Here is a 22,192-nt window from a genome sequence, read left to right on the forward strand (position 1 = left end):
CAGTGTATTTTGTCCAGCCAGTATTGGAGTTCAATAAGTTTGCTCCTTAAAGGTTACACATTTATATGGAGAATAAGTAGCTCATTTTTACTACATAATGGAACAGTATTTACATTGTGTCTATTGCATTTACTTATTAATAATAAGTTTTTATTATGTTTTCTAATCCTCTTGGTCTTGAGCAATCCCAACATGTGTCTGACTTGGTCAGCATTCTATGCTTTAATCATCTGAGTCTACATATAGAGGCACATATTCTAGCTTGTCACTGCACATGGCTGTACCATTTACCACAACAAGTACTTTCTTGGTTACCAAAGTCTTCCCTCATCTACCTGCGTGCTGTCCATATCATTCTCAGTCATCTGGTGTTTACTAATAATGTACCAGTTTGTGTTAACATTGTCTACAGGGGATTTGATGGCATGAAAACAAATGAAACAATGACACTGAGAAACAGTCCAATTTATTGTAAGAAGCTACCACATAAATCAGAATGCTTGTTATTACATTTCATCCAGTGAAATAACATTACATCAGGCGCCCAGCTGATAGTGTGCACAGGAGTGAATATGAAAACTTGCACTGCAAGAAATAGTTTTATTTATGACACAGTCATAATATTAGATTCTTGGCCTAAATATGATCTCCAGTTCATATCAACCATTTGTTCAGCATTTAGCAAAGGAATTCCCAAAATATATTCTTCAGAGAATCAAATTTTGGCTCAAACATGATGAGATGTATGATGGGCATTATGATACAAGTCATTTACCTGACCATCTCCAGCTGCCATTTAAGGACACACTGTGGCCTGGCATCATCCTGTAAAGAAAACAAAGTAGGATATTTTCAAAATAAAAATCTTTGGACAGTATCTTCAGTTGTCTGGCATCTGATAATAAAGGTAAGAACATGTTATGGATACTGCAGTCATTATAAATGAGGCAATAGCTCAGCTGGAGAAGTATGAAGGGGGAAATTGGTCTCCACTTTGTAAAAGGAACTAGCCTGGCATGTAACCAGCTTGGTACAGGGAAATTAGGTGTATCTGGATGGTCATACTTGGATACTTGATCTTCATTTATAAAATCCAGTGACATAACTGCTACATCACTTATCCTTTTTAAAAAAAAATACAATAAAAAAAAATAAAAAAACATTACACATTTTAATAAATTGTGAGAGATGTCAAGAATGAAAAGTGAAGAACAGCCAATAAATACATACAAAAGTGCCACGCTAGCTGGGTCCTAGATCTACTAGTTCCCTCTTTTGGAAAGAGAAAGAGAGAGAGAGAGAGAGAGAGAGGGGGGGGGGGGGGATGGGAAAGGTCAGCAGATACAAAGTAAGCAGTGAGTTTCACATTCACATTACCAGGACAAATCACCACGAATGAATAGTGAAGCAAGGACCCTTCTCTCGTGCTACAAAGCATACTGGGTCTTCACAGCACACATTTTTTTGTGCCCACCAAATATTACTCGAAACCATATGATCGTTACATCATTACAAAGAAATAGTTGACACTGTAAGCCAGTGCTATAGGTATACATTCTCACAGGTGGCCTCTTGAAGGATTAAGTTTTGTTAATGATGTAAAAGAAGGAAGAAAGAAAAATTGGGAGTTAACATCACATCCTTGACAGAGAGAGATGGAGCAGAAGCTCAAATTTGATAAGTATGGGGAAGGGAAACAGCCATGTCCTTTTTCAAAGGATACATCCTGACATTCACCTTCAGGAATTTGATGAAATTATGGAAAGCCTACATTATAATCTTTCGAAAGACTAGTCTGATGCCATGGCCACTGTACTATTTTGCTCAGTTGCAGCTGAAATTTTGCCCTATAGTCACATAGTATTAGCTCAATACGAAGATTAGCTACAATATTATATTCTGGTAGCAATAGAGTTTAAGTGGCATTACATGCCAAATCTTATGTCATGCAACAGAATACAAAAGAATATTACATCACAGTTTAAAAAAAAAAATGTACATGGCATCTGGGTTTGAGATCTAAATAATAATGGCATGTCCCATGCACACACAATAGAATGCACATACCACCACCCTCTAAGGAACTATTCTGCAATCACTTGCTGATACAACAATAAGCACAGTATGTACCCTGTCCATCTCCCCTCCTGGCTGGACCATCTCTCTATACCATGAGTTCTACCTGCTACTTTCCCATGTGTTAAACATTTACCTTTATCCCTTTTTTCTAAAATACCTGAATTCTCAAAGTTTCCTACTCCTTTTTGTGTTTGTTTCATATATAATACTGGATTCTTTCCGCTAAGTATAGTTCCTATCTCTAAACACACTCATTAACATATTTTAAATTTAAAAAAAAAGGAACACCATTTACCCCTAAATAACATTATCCTTCACTTCTACATCAAAAATTTAAAATGTCTATATCAAATATTGCAACATAATAATGAATCAAAAGTTCTTTTTGGAAAACACCACAAAGCCAAAAAGTAACATTTGACTTCAGGCTGATTGAGGTGCACTGTGTTTTCATAATATTGAAAAGAAGAAACTATGTCATTACTGACATTTATGGCTTAAATTCAGCAGCATTAAAATGTGAATGAGTTTATTCAGCAGGACTGCTTGCATATATAGTGCATACATGTAACGGTCAGCTGCAAGTTCAGTTCTTAAGTGAACTGAAATATGTAAACATTATTCCAGACCATAAGGAAAGTAGCCTCTGACAACTATCAGCTGTGCCAATTACTCTTATGTTGGCAAAAATGATGGAAGCCCTGCTGAACAGGCAAACTTGTACAATACTTTCAAGAAAATAAAATCAACTGCAATGGCCAATTTGTTTTTAGATCAGGTTTTAACACAGTTAAGGGTGTCTGTCACTTCCAAACATAAGCAACTTGAAAACATATTAGTTATTAGTAGTACAAAACAGACTTTTTGACTTACCAAAAACTTTTGAAACTGTGTTCCATGAAACACTATTGAACAAGGTACATTTCTATAGAATTATAGAATATGCTATTAAAGTGATGAAATCTTAATAAAAATACAAATTGTTGAAATTAACAGCACAGAGTATGTCTGCCAGGGTAAATTGGTGTCCGTCAAGGTTCTATACTGGATTCAATAATATTTATGTTAATAACTTGTGAGTAGAAGGTGCCATTATATTACATAATCAGTAGTTGCAGATTATCTTGACACTTTATAACATCAGAAAAAATAGCAAAGTATCAATATGAAGTAGAGCAAACCACTGTTGCAGTTGAATTAACCAAGACGAAGTACGTAACCTATATATTTCATGGAAGCTTATGTTAACGGAACAAGATGTAACTGCTGTTAATTTCCTTGGGATGACAACCAATTCCAAATTGTTTTGAGATAATCATTTAGAGAGGGAGGTTAAGCAAAATTGGTAACAGCATATTTGTTCTCAGAGTTATTTATTATCCCTCAATATGTAATCACACAACGGAGGGTATTATTATGTGGGGTCACAAAATGAAGGGTGGTTGAAAAAGAGAATTGCTTTTGAAATGGTTGGCAAATTTTTGTTTGTCAGTTGGTGACATTGTTTTGATTCATTTCCATTTCCAGGAACATTCCGATTGCTGACTCAGTTGAATTTCTCGCATTCAGTGTCTAACCTGGAGCAGTTCACTTGTGCACAACACATGCTAATCATGAAAAGGTTTTATCAGAATGGCGAAAGTTATGCAGCAATGTCAGGTGACTGTGTGATCCTAAGGTGTAACAGGGTACTGAATGAATCAACAGTTCGCAGGCTTATGGATAGTTTTTTGCGACAGGTTCAACAGCAAATCTTTGAAGTTCTTGACCAATCATTGTGGTGGTTCATGACAGTGTGGCTGTTAGCCCAATGAAATCAATTTATCACCATTCCCAACAATTCGGCTTAAGCTTTTCTTCATACAGAGAATTCTCCGGTATGATCTCCATTACCACCCCTACAAAATTCAGCTGACACAACAGCTGAAACGGTTGGCTCACGAGAACAGACGACCATTTGTTGACTGGTTTCTGAGAGAACAAAAGCGTCACAAACAAAATCATCTTCATTGATGAATATGATGTAAATAAGCAGATCTGCCATGTGTGGGTCAGAAAATCCTTGCATAATCCAAGAAAGGGAAATGCAGTTTGGTGCGGCTTTTGGTTGGGCGGCATCATTGGCCCTTGTTTTCTGAAGATGATGTAGAACAGGCTGTGACAGTCAATGGAAACTGATACTGTACAATTATAAGGGAGTTTTCATGGCCTCATTTGGATGGAATGGGTATTTAAGAGTTGTGGTTTCAGTAGGATGGTGCCACTTGCCATACTTCCCACAAAAACAATTCAGTTGCTCTATGAGCAGTTCCCGGATCGCCTCATTTTGTGCAATGTTGATCATCAATGGCCACCAACATCATGTGACTTAACTCCTTGTAACTGTTTTCTTTGGAGTCATCTTAGGCCAGTGCTGTATATTAATAAACCCAGAAAACATCCACGACTTGAAGTCAGCCAAATGGATGTGGAAACTTTTAGTGCAGTCATATAAATTTCATGGACAGTGTTTTTGCATGCCAGCACAGTAGAGGTGATCGGAAGCATCTCATTTTTCATACATGAATATGTTTATGTATTTTGTGTACAAATAAACTTCTTACTTTGATATATCAAAACCTGTGCTCTCTTTGAAACACACACTCCTGGAAATTGAAATAAGAACACCGTGAATTCATTGTCCCAGGAAGGGTAAACTTTACTGACACATTCCTGGGATCAGATACATCACATGATCACACTGACAGAACCACAGGCACATAGACACAGGCAACAGAGCATGCACAATGTCGGCACTAGTACAGTGTATATCCACCTTTCGCAGCAATGCAGGCTGCTATTCTCCCATGGAGACGATCGTAGAGATGCTGGATGTAGTCCTGTGGAACGGCTTGCCATGCCATTTCCACCTGGCGCCTCAGTTGGACCAGCGTTCGTGCTGGGCGTGCAGACCGCGTGAGATGACGCTTCATCCAGTCCCAAACATGCTCAATGGGGGACAGATCCGGAGATCTTGCTGGCCAGGGTAGTTGACTTACACCTTCTAGAGCACGTTGGGTGGCACGGGATACATGCGGACGTGCATTGTCCTGTTGGAACAGCAAGTTCCCTTGCCGGTCTAGGAATGGTAGAACGATGGGTTCGATGACGGTTTGGATGTACCGTGCACTATTCAGTGTCCCCTCAACGATCACCAGTGGTGTACGGCCAGTGTAGGAGATCGCTCCCCACACCATGATGCCGGGTGTTGGCCCTGTGTGCCTCGGTCGTATGCAGTCCTGATTGTGGCGCTCACCTGCACGGCGCCAAACACGCATACGACCATCATTGGCACCAAGGCAGAAGCGACTCTCATCGCTGAAGACGACACGTCTCCATTCGTCCCTCCATTCACGCCTGTCGCGACACCACTGGAGGCGGGCTGCACGATGTTGGGGCGTGAGCGGAAGACGGCCTAACAGTGTGCGGGACCATAGCCTAGCTTCATGGAGACAGTTGCGAATGGTCCTCGCCGATACCCCAGGAGCAACAGTGTCCCTAATTTGCTGGGAAGTGGCGGTGCGGTCCCCTACGGCACTGCGTAGGATCCTACGGTCTTGGCGTGCATCCGTGCGACGCTGCGGTCCGGTCCCAGGTCGACGGGCACGTGCACCTTCCGCCGACCACTGGCGACAACATCGATGTACTGTGGAGACCTCACGCCCCACGTGTTGAGCAATTCGGCGGTACGTCCACCCGGCCTCCCGCATGCCCACTATACGCCCTCGCTCAAAGTCCGTCAACTGCACATACGGTTCACGTCCACGCTGTCGCGGCATGCTACCAGTGTTAAAGACTGCGATGGAGCTCCGTATGCCACGGCAAACTGGCTGACACTGACGGCGGCGGTGCACAAATGCTGCGCAGCTAGCGCCATTCGACGGCCAACACCGCGGTTCCTCGTGTGTCCGCTGTGCCGTGCGTGTGATCATTGCTTGTACAGCCCTCTCGCAGTGTCCGGAGCAAGTATGGTGGGTCTGACACACCGGTGTCAATGTGTTCTTTTTTCCATTTCCAGGAGTGTACATAGAAGTAATGTTTTTAAATTACAGAAAGTGGCACTTAGGATAGTACACAGATGGTACCCATAGCTCACAGCAGACTCAGTTTTGTAGAAAACTTGAAATCATCACTCTGCTACCACTTATTTTGCACTATGTATTGTATAAGGATAATTGTGAAACTACCTAGAGTGTGATGTGTGCCACGTGCACAATGCCAAGAACAAATATGGCTTGATGTCATTCCTTGGAAGCAAACAGCAGCACCAGTTGCACTTTTGTTTTTGATTATCAGAACTAGTTTTGACCACCAGAGCCGTTTGCCAGTGGTTATGAGTCGGTCATCATGGAGGTACATAAACAGTGTGTCTTTGTACTCCCACGAAGGTAGACTCATAACCACTGGAAAATGGCCTTGGTAGCCAAATGAGTCGTGGAGATCAAAAATTAAACCACGGCTGTTGTTTATTTCTTAAGTACCGTATTTACTCGAATCTAAGCCGCACTCGAATCTAAGCCGCACCAGAAAAATGAGACTCGAAATAAAGGAAAAAAAAAATTCCCGAATCTAAGCCGCAGCTGAAATTTGAGACTCGAAATTCAAGGGGAGAGAAAAGTTTTAGGCCGCACCTCCAAATCGAAACAAAGTTGGTCCATTGTAATATGCGACACAATTCAGGTAGAATGAATGACGATACAGCTACAGTAGTTTGGTTCGAGCCGTAAGCTTAGCAGTTAAGCTTTACCAGGTAGCCATTGCTATGCGTCAGGCGCTCTGTCCTTATTTATACGGGTACCCTTCGTTTTTCACGTGCTTCGTCTGGTTTGAATTGATTGCTTATTTTTCTTTGATCTGATAATTGCCGTTCTCTTTCTTATAGGTGTTTACGTCACTCTAAGCTGGAAATGCATTATTGTACTGTGTCATGCATTGTTTGTCGTATTCCGATAATGAATGTTCACGACCTGTCGCCGCTCGCGGCATGGTTTGCATTTGTGCGTCCTACCGCCGCTTACAATAAAAAAAAGAGAGTAATTGTCTCAGTAGCGTAACAATGGTAAGAGACTGCTATTTGTTGTTATTTACACTGCTGCTTTCTTTGATAATGATCAACAAGAACCAAATAATAAACTGCGTATGATAGAAGCTGTTCTGCACGAGAGTTTAGCGACAGTTTTTCTCCGTTTGAAAATCTTTGCAGACGCCTCTTTAGTACATTATTTTTTGCACAGAAATTAGTCACCTTAGATTTAAAAATCTAGTTAATTGCCGCGCGCGCTTCATTTCTGACTGTATCACTATTAGGCATAAGAATAATACGAATATGAACATGACATATGTGTATACTTCCGCGTTTGTGTTGTCTCACTCTAGTTTCGTAGTTTATTAGGCAGACAGGAGTTAAATGAGATAGCAGCAAACACGAAAGAATACATGGCAAAATGTTTACATTCGTATTATTCTTATGGTGAAGAGAATACTGCATGTGATTCAGAATTCACAAAAGTTCCCATTAGCAACCATCTCTTCTCACAGGTAGAAAAAAAAATCAGAACGTAGAATTGGCCATACTGACAAACATCGCAAACGGTCTTGCCAGTCGGATTTTCGTAGTGCATTGAAAAGCTGCTACATTCGAAGATGAACAATACGGAATTTGTATTTACTTCGTTGGATAATGTATGAAAATGCAGTGGTCGAAATTCGGGTCGGAAAAAAAAGCTCGTCTTCCATCTTTTTTTTAAATTTGTTTACTGACGCAGAGGTTTTGGCGCCAGTATTTATCTTTGTGCCTGTAAAACATGCCTGTGTAGCGCTACATATATTCGACGGCAGAAGTTAGTTGTGGCAGCACCTACCAACATATTTCAGAACTTCCGATTACTTTGCACTCGATTCTAAGCCGCAGGCGGTTTTTTGGATTACAAAAACCGGAAAAAAAGTGCGGCTTAGATTCGAGTAAATACGGTAACTACTTCAGTTACAGAACCTGAACTATCACATTCCACATGCTGGACAAGGAATGTTTATATTCCATTTTACCCGTAGAAATGTGTAGAAGTGTTCTAAGAATAAATCAATCAAGTGCTAACATCAGTACCTCAGTATATTAGGAACCCACCAATTCAGCAGTTTAAAGGGTATATAAATAAATTTATTTTAGAACTGAGAACTCATGAAGTTGATCCATTTCTAACATTTGCAAAGAAAATTGTTTGACTGAAAAGTGTGCATGCTAGTATTTTCAGAGTACTATGGACTAGTTATCATTAATGTAATGTACTCTTTATTTCAGAGATTATATGTATCTCTCATTTTCTTGACATTACTGTAACGCAAATGTACACAATTAATAGTGTGCTTCTGCACGTTCAACCAAGTTATTGTTTGCAAGAATAAAAATTAATTCTTTCATTCATTCATTCTTCATCTTTAACTGTACTTCACAAAACTGGAAGACAGTAAATTAACCCCCACAATACTGCAGAGGGAGGGGGGTTGCTTCATGTCCACCCTTCGAAAATATTGTAATCTAATCATATAATTTATGTTTTAAAATTTACAAAATATTTATTGTTTTCAATGATTTCTTATAGCACATTCCACAATTGTTTTGAATTTTTTTTTTTAATATATGACCCAAAATTTTAAGTCTTAGTAGCAAATGTGACTTTCCGCAACAAATGTCATATTCCTATTTTCAAGTTGTGGATGCTTCTTACATGTCTATACATCTTTAAATTGTATGCTGTGAAAATAACTCAACAAAAATTAATGAAATCTCTACTTTTTATAAATTTTTCTGCAGTGGTCATCAGGAACCCCTCCTGTCTGTATACACATTACAGAAAATATGTTAGAACTGCTAAGATAGCGTGGAAAGATATTTTCAAATGTTGATGATAAAAGTTAACATCAATTAACAAAATTTGTTTTTGCTTTAAATCTTTGGGTTTTTTAAAAAAAATTTTATGGGCATTAAGTACCCCACCCTCCCTTGGTAATACACGTTATGGAAAATGTGTTGGTATTGATGGGGTCGAACATGACATCCCGCTTCAGTTCATAGTTCTATTATAAGAATTCACACACAATTTTATGCTATTTAAATATACAGATTTTTTTTAAAACTTACCAAAACAATCAGCCACTTTCCAAGAAGTATGTTGTGAATTCAACGAGGCAGTGGTGCAATACCAACACCACCATCAGGTCCTGAATGGAGAGTGAGGCCAACCTGGTTCAGTGTTGTTGCATCAATTTCACCCTTCTTCGTCATTCCTGCAATGACTTCCTGGCATTCCTTATTATCTTCACACAAATTACGAAGTGCAAGGATAGCCCACTGCATCACGACTAATGAACATTAAGGATTTCAAATGTGTTTTTTTTCTAAGCACGAGTTTAACAACAGCACACACAGAGAATAGTCGTATATATCCTTTGTTCAACTTCTTCTCAATTGCGGTGAACATACTTAATAAACAGTAGTATCATTACAGCTGTGTGTATCTCATTAACGTATATGTTTACAGCAAAGCATCATTTCTGCCGCTGAGTGTTCTCAGAATGCCATTCCATGAAAGAAAATTGTTTAGTAGAAAAACAAGTTTATCCTTAAAGCTGTGAAACAAAATAGTGGTGATGTATAATTATTGTGTAACACAAAACTACCCTGTGCCCATGTAGGGTTGTTAGATATCCCATCAGGCGCCTCCAAAGGTGGCGGGAAGGAGAAAGCCTGACAGATATGGGTGGTCCTGGGGAAATTAAATAACCAAGGCAGACCAATTACTAAAACAGTCCTAAACCCAGTAGTGTGTATTATGGAATCCAGTGGCTAGTGGTCAGCTACTGTTCACCAAGTTGGTGCGGCTGCTACAAAATGTCTTGATCTCAAGAATCAATTCTTTTAACCATTGTGATCTCCAACTGGCATTGCCACAATTACCTTTAAGTTGAAAATACTGTGGTGGAACACCAGAAATGATATTCACTACATCAGGTCCCAGTAAATGTACTGGGCTTTTTCCTTGTTATCAGATCCTGGGAGGACCAGGAACATCACAAAAACAAGAAGAGTCAGTGCTTCTCAAAACCTCTTGACAAACACTATACTGGCACACTCAACTGGTCAAACTAGGCAAACTTATACAGTTTACTGATACACTAGAAAAATTTTACATCAACATCCTCTGAACCCAAGAGAGATGTTTCACAGATGACAACCACTTTAACATAGAAAACTACAGGGTATACAAAGGAAAACCTGCTGTCAGAAGGTGAAAAAAAATTAGTCACAGACAGCATCTCAGATTTCAATTGAATATCAGGAACGATATCCACAGTAACATTCAAATCACAAAACAAAAGATATACAATCATCAACACACATGCATTGACAAATGCCCACAATAGAAAGAAATTGCAAGAAGTCTAAGACTTTTGGGAAGACATGGAAGAAATAAACAAAATACTAGAAAGACATGATAAAATTGTAGTAGGAGACATCAATGCACAACTACGCAAAGAGAAAAAGTAGAAGCAAATTGCAGGACCACATACAGTGCACAAGTGCACGAACAAGGATGCAGAACATCTCAAATTATTGTCAACATTTTAATTTAAAATTCATGTCAATCCAATTTCAAAAGTCAATATAAAAACACTCACCATGGAGATGCCCACCCCCCCCCCCCCCCATTAAAAAGGGGGGAGAATTCCAACTAGAGCATCTAGCAAAAACAAACAAAAATACGATGAAAATAATGAACATGGGAACATGCAAAAGGTTCTTAGAGTCTCTGATTGTGGCCATCAATTGCTAAAAATAAAGATTAGGGCAATTCCAAAAATGGAAAGACAACACAGAACAAAATAAGACTGGACCATGAATACTTAAAAATAAACAAACAAAATTATTGATGAAGTTAATCAAAATACAACAGAAAATTGGACAGACCTTGCAGAAACAGCTCAGAAGGCAATGAACTGGGGTCAACCTCCAGGAAACGTAAACACAGATGGTGGAACAAACTTGTGAACAGGGTATTGAACGAAAAATCCACAACAACATTCTACATGGCAGGATTTCCACACAATTCTCAAACAATCCTCAGAAGATATTAGAGGAGTTAAAAGAGCATATAAATAAAGCAGACTAAACGAAATTGAGGAAGACTTCAAGAGGAATATTAAGAAATTCCTACAGAATATTCAGGGAAAATATAAAAGTTTATCAGCACCCAAATATCTGTTTTGAAGGAACTGACAGGTCTCTAGAAACAAATACTACTCTGAAAAATTCTGAGAATACACTTTGATAAACTCCTCAACCATAAGAATAAATTAAACTTCACAAAAATGATACCAAATGCAGATTCAAATCCACCCTCAATCACAGAGATAGATGAGGTTATAAAACAATTTAAAAACAACAGTCTCAGTAGGAGCTGACGTTAGTGCCATGATCTCGAAACTCAAAGACGAAAATATCACAAAGAAAATTCATAAAATTCTCACAGGAATGGTAATGGGTATTGATCCAGCCATTGCACAGAAAAGCCAACAATACACCCTGATAACTAGAGATTTTTTCATTATTACTGGTCACTTACAAAATTCCATCCAAAAGATTACTCAACTAGCAGCACAAGACAAAAAAGATAGGTCAATAACAAGCAGGCTTCAGAAAAGGAAAATCATGTACTGAACAGATTTTGAACCTCCAAACACTCCTGAAGGACAGACAAACTAACAACAATGTTGTCACATTTGCTAACATTAAGAAGGCCTACAATGCCATAGAAAGCCAGAAATTCTTTGACACACTAGAAGAATATGGAATATACAGAAAAACTAGGGCACTCATACAACTGACACCACATCCAAAATAAAATTTATGGGAGAACTCTCAACCACGTGAGATACATATGGGAGTCAGGCAAGGAAATGGGTTCTCAACACTTTTATTCAATGTGATCTTGGACAAAATTGTCAAACAATGAAAACAGAAAGTAGAAGGGATTCTGTTAGGAAAGGCATGTGTAAACAAAACAATCATAAAATGTCTGGCATTTGCAGATGACCCAGCGGTACTCAGCAACAATAGACAAGAAGCACTGAAATACTTACATGAACTCCCTGCCAAACCAAGTCCACAGATGTCATACAAGAAAATGCTATAAATAGAAAGTAAGGACAACACACAAACCATACACACAAAATACAGAAAGATTAAAAGAGTGGAAAAATCCAAGTATCTAGGGGAATATATGGGTGTTTGCTTTAACTTGGAAGAACTAAATATCATCATGCAAACAAATATCCAGTTTAAAAGTTATTATTTTCAAAGGGGCATCTGCCTGTGCTGAAACTGTCCTCCTCACCCCCCCCCCCCCCAAATAACCCCTGAACTTCCTTATGGGGGGCAATTCCTTTTTCCTTTTTTTCCAGAAGAGATCTCCTGCTCCTCCCTCTCATTATAATCAAAGATTCAGATTCTACACCAAAAAATAGGTTGGGTTTACCCAAAGAATTTCTTTCCATGTGTCTCAGAAAGCAATGTACCGTATTTACTCGAATCTAAGCCGCACTCGAATCTAAGCCGCACCTGAAAAATGTGACCCGAAATCAAGAAAAAAAATTTTCCCGAATCTAAACCGCACCTGAAATTTGAGACTCGAAATTCAAGGGGAGAGAAAAGTTTTAGGCCACACCTCCAAATCGAAACAAAGTTGGTCCATTGTAATATGAGAAACAATTTAGGTCGAATGAATGACGATACAGCTACAGTACGTTCGAGTCGTAAGCTTAGCAGTTAAGCTTTACTAGGTATCCATTGCTACGCGTCACACGCTCCGTCTGTATTTATACGGGTAAGTTTACTTTTTCACGTGCTTCGTCTGGTTTGAATTGATTGCTTATTTTGCTTTGATCTGGTAAGTGCCGTTCTCTTTGTTATAGGTGTTTACGTTACTCTAAGCTGAAAATGCATTATGTACTGTGTCATGAGTTGTTTGTCGCATTCTGATAGTGCGTGTTTACGGTCTGTCGCCGCTCGCGGCATGGCTTGCTTTTGTGTGCGCTAACACCGCTTACCATAAAAAAAAGAGAGGAATTGTCTCATTAACGAAACAATGGCAAGAGACTGCTATTTGTTGTTACTTACACTGCTGCTTTCTTTGATAATGATCAACAAGAACCAAATAATAGACTGCTTTTGATAGAAGGCGTTCTGAACGAGAGTTTAGCGAAAATTTTTCTCCGTTTGAAAATCTTTGCAGACGCCTCTTTAGTACATTACATTCTGCACAGAAATTAGTCATCTTAGATTTAAAAATCGAGTCAATTGCCATGCTTCATTTCTGACTGTATCACTATTAGGCATAAGAATAATACGAATATAAAAATGACATGATATGTATATTCTTCCGCGTTTGCTGTTGTCTCACCCTAGTTTCGTAGTTTATTAGGCAGACAGGATTTAAATGAGATAGCAGCGAACACGAAAGAATACACGGCAAAATATTTATATTCGTATTATTCTTATGGCGAAGAGAATACTGTATGTGATTCACAATTCATAAAAGTTCCTATTAGCAACCATCTCTTCTCACAGGTAGGAAAAAATTCAGAACGTAGGGTTGACCATATTGACAAATCATCACAGTCTTGCCAGTCGGATTTTCGTAGCACATTCAACATTGAAATGCTGCTACATTCGAAGATGAACAATACGGAATTTGTATTTACTTCGTGGATAATGTATAAAATGCAGTGATCGAAACTCGGGGCGGAGAAGAAGGCTAGTCTTCCACCCTTTTTTTTTTTTTTTTTTTTTTTTAATTTATTTACTGACGCGGAGGTTTTGGCGCTAGTATTTATCTTTGTCCCGGCAAAGCATGCCTATGCAGCGCTACATATATTCGACGACGGAAATCAGTTGTGGCGGCACCTACCAACATTTTTCAGAACTTCCGCTTACTTTGCACTCGATTCTAAGCCGCAGGCGGTTTTTTGGATTACAAAAACCGGAAAAAAAGTGAGGCTTGGATTCGAGTAAATACGGTAATCAACAAAAGTCAGTTTTGCCAGTTTTTGAAATTACACATCAAACTCATTTGATTCTGCATTACATTTCTGATAAAAATGTAGGCTTCTATTGTTCTGAATAGATGCTACTTTTGTTAAAAATTTAATTTAGTTTTGCAAATTTGATTATACAATAGAACTTTTATGTTTACACATTTAAAAGTCTTTCTCATAAGCTACTTTTAACATAATGAAGTTTTCTGCTCCCTTCATGGTTGAGTTTGGCAAATCCCCACACCATGAGGATGCCTGATTTCAGTGAGCCCCTCAGATCTCACTGTCAGAGTGACAGGTCTTGGCGTATTCTTTTCCATAACTCTTGCTACAGGGCTACTGGAGACTACAGTCTGCAACTATTGTAAAGAAAAATGTTCATAATTAGCGACAGGAGCACCAGCCATGGATACACACATACTGAGTGAACTCTCACATGGACAGCCCACCAATTAGCACCCCCACATGTGCTGCACCCTCGTGCCAGCCAGCCCCCCCCCCCTCCCCCCCCCCCCCCCCCAATTCCTGCACCTTCCACAAGCATGAACACCAAATGACTCGGCACCATTCCTCTCCATAAAGACTTTTCTGGCACATTTGAAATAATGGGCACTTTATCTGTAGAATAGAAAATTGAAATACTTTTAATTTATGGCAAAACTGCAAGAAATTTAGATGCTGCAGTTGCTCTTTATGCTTCAAGATTTGCTGATACACCACGGTCTCCTACGACTACTTATCCTGTTGTAAAACAATTTCCTACCAAAGGAAATACGGCATCCAAAAAGGGACTTTTAGAGCAATTCTTACAGGGAACAGTAGTAAACAAATTTCAGTACTAGCTGCAGTGGCTTGTAGTCCACATGTGAGTACCTGAGACTTATCAGTCAGGAATTGTTCATACAATTACTTGGGCGATCCTGAAACATCACAAATACTATCTCTGCCATGATGTAACACACATTGAGAACTTCTAGGGAATGATTTTTAGATTCAAACTGGGACACTCACACAATTACAAAGAGACCTACAGTTGATGGTGATAAATGTACTTTACAGAAATAAAAATTTGACCCACAGAAGATGACACACTGGTGTCAAAACATATCTGAGTAAATATAAAAATAAAATAATTGTGTTTGCTTCCAAAACAATCCGGTTTTAAATCACAAAGACAGAAGAACGAAAGAATAGCTTCAAACCCTAGTAAAATAAAGATTTCTGATGTACTAAGAAAAGGGGGGGGAGGTTCAAGGACACCTAAAACAAACACAAATTTATAGGGAAAATGCTTAACGAAAGAGAGAAACTCAGTAACAAAATTATGAACCAAAAAAAAATCTGAAGAAAAAGAAAGTAACAGAATAGGGAAAATAAAGACATAACAAAGGAAACAGGAAATCAGTCAGAGAATGAAGAGATTTTGGGAGGAGGACAAGAAGTTCAAACACTATCTTAAGGGTAGAAATGTGTTGTACTAGTTACACGCAGTTCTAGATGCGGGTAACAGTAATGTATTACCTTTAATGACATTCATAATTATTTATATCTAATCTACTGTAGTTCACTATTTGCATTCTGTTGCTTTCCAGGAGTGTTTCCATTTCCAGAATTGTGACATAAATGCATGTGTGTTCCATTTTGCCACCTATAATATTTCTGCAACCTCATTCTTTTTAGTTCCCTTCATCAAACCCTAAATAAAGAATCCCATAGCTGTAATCATCTATTAATTCCCTTCTTGTTAATATTAATAATTAATATTAACAGCAGATTGGTAAGTGGTACTTCAATAAACAGAAAAAAAATAGTGGCATTAGGGAACAGTGTGCAGGCTTTGATACAATATTCATTGACCCAAATAACTTTTTGTACAATAAATTTCTGGGAAAAGATGGCCTATAACTGAACAGGTTAAGCTCTATGACCTTAAGCAAAATGTTTACAGGTATACGTAAAATCCTAAAAGCAAGGGAAACAGAGACATTCAGATGGGGGTGACAAACCAAAAGCACAAACTGAAAATTAAAAGAATAAATATCAAAGGAAGGACTCATATCAAACAACACTCATCGACAAAAATACTCTACTGATGCACTGGAGTATCAATGGCTTAACAACAGAACACCAAACCTCAAATATTCTGAAAGTGATGAACTTAAAAATTCTACTTACAGAATGTGTACATGTCAAAATAATCTAGATAATTAACACTAGATAAAAGAAGACTGTATAAAAGTTATACATAGTACTAATAATTTTAAGGTAGCAGCATTCTGGAAATCAGACTTGAAAACGATATTATTCTTAGCCCTTTTCAGATAGCAAATTGTTTCAATGAATTTGTTTTATATGTAGCTACATCAAATGTAGATATGGAAGCTTATCAAGACCATGCAGACAAAGCAAACTCCATAAGCTTGGTAAGCAACAGGAACACACATTTTAAACAATTTGAAAAAGTCACCTAAAGAGATGTGAAAAATTAAATATTGTCTTTAAACAACAAATCTTCATCTGGGCAGGATGAAATACCTCCCATCTGTAATAAAGGGTGTGTATGATATCAGTTCACTGCCATTATTAATTATTATAAATCAATCTTTTGACCAGAGATGTTTCCCAAATAACCTGAAATATGCCAAGATAAAACCTGTACTCAAAAAGGATTACAGAAGACATGGAAAATTACCATCCTATCGTTCTTTTGCCCATATTCTCAAAAGTGTTGGGAATATTACAGCAAAATAAACTCAAAAATTTCTTACTATGAATGACGATTTTTAACCCTTTGTTGCCTGATGGTAAGTAAAAGCAGAATTAAGTTTTTAGCTGCACAAGTTTCTCAAAGTTTAGTTTTGTGTGCTGAGAGTCTGTTGCTACTTCCCTGGACCTCCACTCTCCTGTTTCAAAGATGTTACTTTACAACAGCTAGACCTCCCTGGAAGCCAGAGATTGAAACTCTTTGTGATGGACTGCTGTGAAACAGATGATTTCACATGTATGTTTCCATAGTGTTGTCTAGCTCTGTGGGTAACCTAATGAAACTTTTGTAAGATTTCTATTGTAAGTGCTTATTTTTCTTTTTTTATATATAAATATTACAGTAGTTTGGAGCATTATGCTATAAACTATGATATAAAACAGAAAAATATAAAGTGGACTTATAAGTACTACTAGGTTGTGCGAACACTTTACTGTAGCAGCATGATGTAACCTATCACATGACGTAACCTATCACATGTTGTTCTGTCTAACATTTTCTTGCACAGATGGATAAAAATTGTAATACAAGTGGTTGTTTTCAACCTTTGACTGATTCAGAAATTAAAAAGCTTTTGTATGAGAATATTTCCCACTGGTAATATTTAAGATGAAGATGACAAAAATGTTAACAATTTTGACAAAGCCTTTTTGTGCAATTTGCAATAGACAGGTAGTGAAAAACTCCAATGGTACAGATAATGATGTCTTGCAGAATATTCACTATCTACACCTACACCTCAACATGAGGATCAGCCAAACTTTGAAAGACAATGGAGAGAGAAATGCACTGAAACAAGGAACCGTGATTACACATACCGTGAAGGTACATTCTTTCACTTTCCTTCTCATAAATTTTTTTCAGCCTGCAACGACTTCTTCACTGCTACGTGGATTGGGCTAGAAGTCTGTTCTGTATATGACAACTCTCTAGTACTATACCAATTCATGTATTCTTATTGCAGGCCATGTAGAAGAATTATTTTGGGATTGCCTCTATTGATGTTTTTATTTTCGTTTTGAAGCCAATTTTAGAAGATGTAATTTCCCAAGAAATCTTTATGCAACTCAAGAGGGGAAAAAATTTTAAATCTGAAGAAACATGAATAGTTAGCTTTTTTGGGAACTGATTTATTTATGGGTTACCACAAGCTACCATCATGGAAGCATTATTGGTCCACGTGTGATGGATTACCTTGGTATTTGTATAGTAAGATAACATATGAGTAGGGACAGGTTTGATTTTATTTTGAGTAATTTACACATTAATGATAACAAAACAATTCCAGAAAATTGCACTGATAAGTTGTTCAAAATGTGCCCACTTCTAACTGCTTTGAACAAGCATTTTTTCCCATTTACAGGGGCACTAGGAAGCTCAGTATTGATTAATCAAGGAAAGAAGTAGCATAAAGCAATATAATCCATTAAAACCAACCAAAAGAGGCTATAAACTATGGAAAATTTGTTACTAAAAAGGGCACACTAAATTTTAATGTGTATGAAGGTAGAAATGAGACACTGGAGAAAGAATTTGAAAGTTATGGTTTAGGAGAGAGGGTTGTATTGAAATTGTCTAAACCATATTCGGATCAGTTCAGAAGACTGTCTCCAACAACTGTTTTTTTTTTTTTTTTTTTTTTTTTTTACACTATTCCACTTTTACAAAAGCTGAAATTGGAAAATACATTTACCTATAGAACAATTAGAACAAATAGGAAAGGTTTGCCATCAAGTTTCCCTAAAGAAAAATGTCTAAAGTGTGAAGACTCAAATCACAAGGATGTCATCATTAGAACTGACAGTACTTCAATGGCGAGACAATTAAGTAGTGTACTTGGCATCAAACTTCCATGGGAGTGAACAGAGTGTAGTGTCCAGACAGCAGAAAGATGGAACTAGTGTAACTATACCCAGAGCATCTTATGGTATGTGATTAAAACAAAAACATGGGTGGGTAGGATCATGCAGATAGATTAAATTCAACTTGCAGTCTTGGCAGATGATCACGGAAATGATGGTACCCTCTCTTCCACAGTGCAATAGAAATTGCTTTTGTCAATGCTTATATCATATTCAGTGATTTACATGGAGCACTGCCATTGCTGGGATTCAGGTGTGCTGTGACTAAGGGTGATGAATCTGCAACAAATATCAAATCTCAAGAAGAGAAACTCTTAAGAGAGATGAAATAACCCCTCCGAAGAGGAGAAAGGATAATTTTTCTGTTCCTAAAAATGTATGTCTTGGCAACCGAGGAAAGCACTTTGTAGTGTTTAGTTGTAAAAGGGAAGATGTGAATTGTGTGCAAAAAACCAAAATCCAACTGAGGCCACATTCCCTTGTACATTTGTGTTGCAATGACAAAAAGAACTGTTTCTTACAATATCATGAGGTACCGAGGTATGATTATATACATCATATGTACATAAAAATTCATACACTGTCATGGGTTTCTATACCTCAAATAGTTGCTATACCTTCAATAGTTACTCTACGATCAAAAGTTATGTGAAATTTTTGAAAAAACTCAGATATTATGTCTGTTATTAATTAAGCCACTAATGTTAAAATGTTCAGTAACAATGTGGAATAAAGTATAAGTTAAACAAATTGAAGCATTTTTCTCTTCACATTGTCCTTCTGTCTGTGGAGCATGACGGTACTTATGAGTACTGGCACTGGCAAATGATGAAAAAATTAAATACAATTTTACAAAAAATCATAGAGCTTTCGAGGCCACAATCGCAAATTCTACAAAGAAATTGAAGGAAGTAAATTTTTTTCTAATGTCAGGAAACAAAGGGTTAAAAGCCAGTTTGCACTCCAAGAAGGAAAAAGCACGGTAAATGCTATCAATGAGTTTACACTGAAGATATTTGCCTCATTGGGTAAGGATAGGAAGGTTGGAGGAATATTCTGACATGACAAAAGCATTTGATTCAGTGAATCACTCCTTACTTCTGCACAAATTACAGTTATTCGGAATCAGAGACACTACTTTACAATGATTCAACTCTTACTTAACAGGTAGGAATGTAACTTCACATTCAAGCAATTGCTCCTCAAATGAGTAAACTATTTCTCAACGAGTCCCACAAAGTTCAATGTTGGGTCCCTATCTGTCCCTTTTCTACATAAATGGCCAACTACTTGCTACTGTTGTTCATTTATGTTATATCCTGACAATACATCAGTTCTAATGGAAAATGGGGTGCCTGAAAGAATCCCACAAAATGTCAGAAATACTTTAGAACAATTTGAATCTTTGTTCCATAAAATGGACTGAAACTAAATGTAACTAAAACCAAAATGACACAATTTGAAACTAAAACATAAGGATGGAATAAAATAAAAATAACTCGCATGATCCTGATATCACAGAGTTAAACCATGTTTAGGTCTTATGCCAAAATCTTGATAAAAATTTAAATCGGAACATACCACTGCTGTTTTTAGTTGGTTATTTGTTATGGTATAATCTTCTGCAGAAATTCAGCAAAAGGCTCATGGCTTCTAGTATTACAAAAGAAAATAATTAGGAATAATGTGTTACCAAACAACAGGAATCCTGCTGGTCACTGTTGAAAAATTTAAAGCTACTATCCATTCCTTCCCTTTTTATACATTAGGTGCTATTTTCTTATACAAAAGCAAAATACATTTGATACTTTCCATATCCACCACAACTACAACACTTTCCATGGAAATAATTTTAAACTTGTAATACAATCTTCGAAAATATGCCCAAAACAATAGAGCATATGGGGCTAAAAACATATAATAAAATAAAAAGAAATAATATATTTAAGTGGCTCCATCAAGAATGTGCAAGTGAAAGCTTTTCTGGAACCGTTGCACTAAGGGGTGGACAGTGTACAGCATACAGAGATTCTGAAGGGCACTGACAGAATCTGAGCAGATAGCGGATGACGCAATCGAAAAGCCTGTGTTGTTGGATGTACTGTGTGGCCTGATACAGGGTGAAGAGCTCTGCTATAAATACTGAGCAGTGTTCCGGAAGCTAAAACCAAAAATCGTCAGAGCCAATGACAAAGGCACACCTGGCACTACAGTCAGTAAGAGAGCCATCAATGTATCCAAAGCTTGTATTGCAAAGTTCTGTGCCAAGGTTGAGAAACTTACACTAATACAGCACGTCTGGAGTAGAGTCCTTAGAAAGCAAATGAAGTCCTATGTGAACATGGGCCACCGCATGAAGCCAAGGTGGTGAAGGATTCACGCCCATTGTGAAAGTGGTAGGTAGCATGAAGTTAGGCTGCCGGAGCAATAGCTAAAAGCGAACTCCAGGAAGTAACAAAGAACAGGGACTCACCCCATACTGGTGATCAAAGGAGGTGACATGGGTGGCCAAGCATGGGAGACAAATGGAATGTGTATCTACTATAGAGAAAATCATGGTGGTATGACAGTGGTAGTTTAGCAGCTTCTACATACAGACACTCAACTGGGCTGGTTAAAAGTGCCAGCAGCCATACAGATGCAATGACGGTGGATTGTACTGACATTGCATAAGATGGACGAATGTGCAGATGCATAGATGAAACACCCATAGTCTAGCTTTCGAATGGGCAAGGGATCAGTACAAATTGAGGAGGATGGTCCTATCTCCTCCCCAGGAGGTACCACTGAGGACACACGGGACACTGAAGGATGGCATACAGCAGGTGGCCAGGTAAGACACATGGGGGGTACCAAGAAAGTTTCCTATCAAGCATGAGTCCCAAGACTTTTTTAGTTTCAACGAACAGAAAAGCAACAGGCTCAAGATGCGAAGACAGTGGAAGAAACCAACACCGCTGCCAGAAATTCATAAAAATGGTTTTGTCAGTGGAAAACCAAAAGCCATTGTCTATGCTCCATGAGTAAAGATAATTGAGACAACACTGACGGTGCAAGGCTATAATAGGGTTAATGGCAATAGCAAAGAGTACGACATTCACTATGGAACCCAGAAGCACACCTTTTTCCTGGATAAAAGTGTGACAAGGCAGAACCCAAATGTACCTTGAAAACTCAAGTCTTTTAAAGCCTCAGAAGCCCCATGTGTAGAGAGTACAGAAGATACCAGTCCTCCAGCAGGTGTTGTATGCTTTCTCCAAATAGAGAAGCAGCCACAGTCTCTTATTTCCACAGAAAACCATTCATGATGTGTTGACAAAACGACGAGATGGTCAACAGCAGAACAGTGCACTCGAAA

General features: G+C 38.1%; 1 protein-coding gene across 1 annotated transcript in view; it reads right to left on the reverse strand.

Annotated features, from left to right (window-relative positions):
* Nucleotides 1-449: 449 nt before the first annotated feature.
* The window catches only part of LOC126190862 (ataxin-10), a 131,716-nt gene continuing 109,973 nt past the window's right edge, over nucleotides 450-22,192 (reverse strand). The window contains exons 7-8 of the mRNA XM_049931457.1: nucleotides 9,257-9,477; nucleotides 450-825 (exon numbers count right to left, since the gene is read on the reverse strand). Coding sequence (XP_049787414.1) covers nucleotides 9,296-9,477 — 182 coding nt within the window. The 3' untranslated portion in view covers nucleotides 450-825; nucleotides 9,257-9,295. The remainder of the gene's footprint in view (nucleotides 826-9,256; nucleotides 9,478-22,192) is intronic.

The sequence above is a fragment of the Schistocerca cancellata genome, chromosome 6 (genome assembly GCF_023864275.1).
Source record: "Schistocerca cancellata isolate TAMUIC-IGC-003103 chromosome 6, iqSchCanc2.1, whole genome shotgun sequence".
In the NCBI taxonomy this organism is placed as follows: Eukaryota; Metazoa; Arthropoda; class Insecta; order Orthoptera; family Acrididae; genus Schistocerca; species Schistocerca cancellata.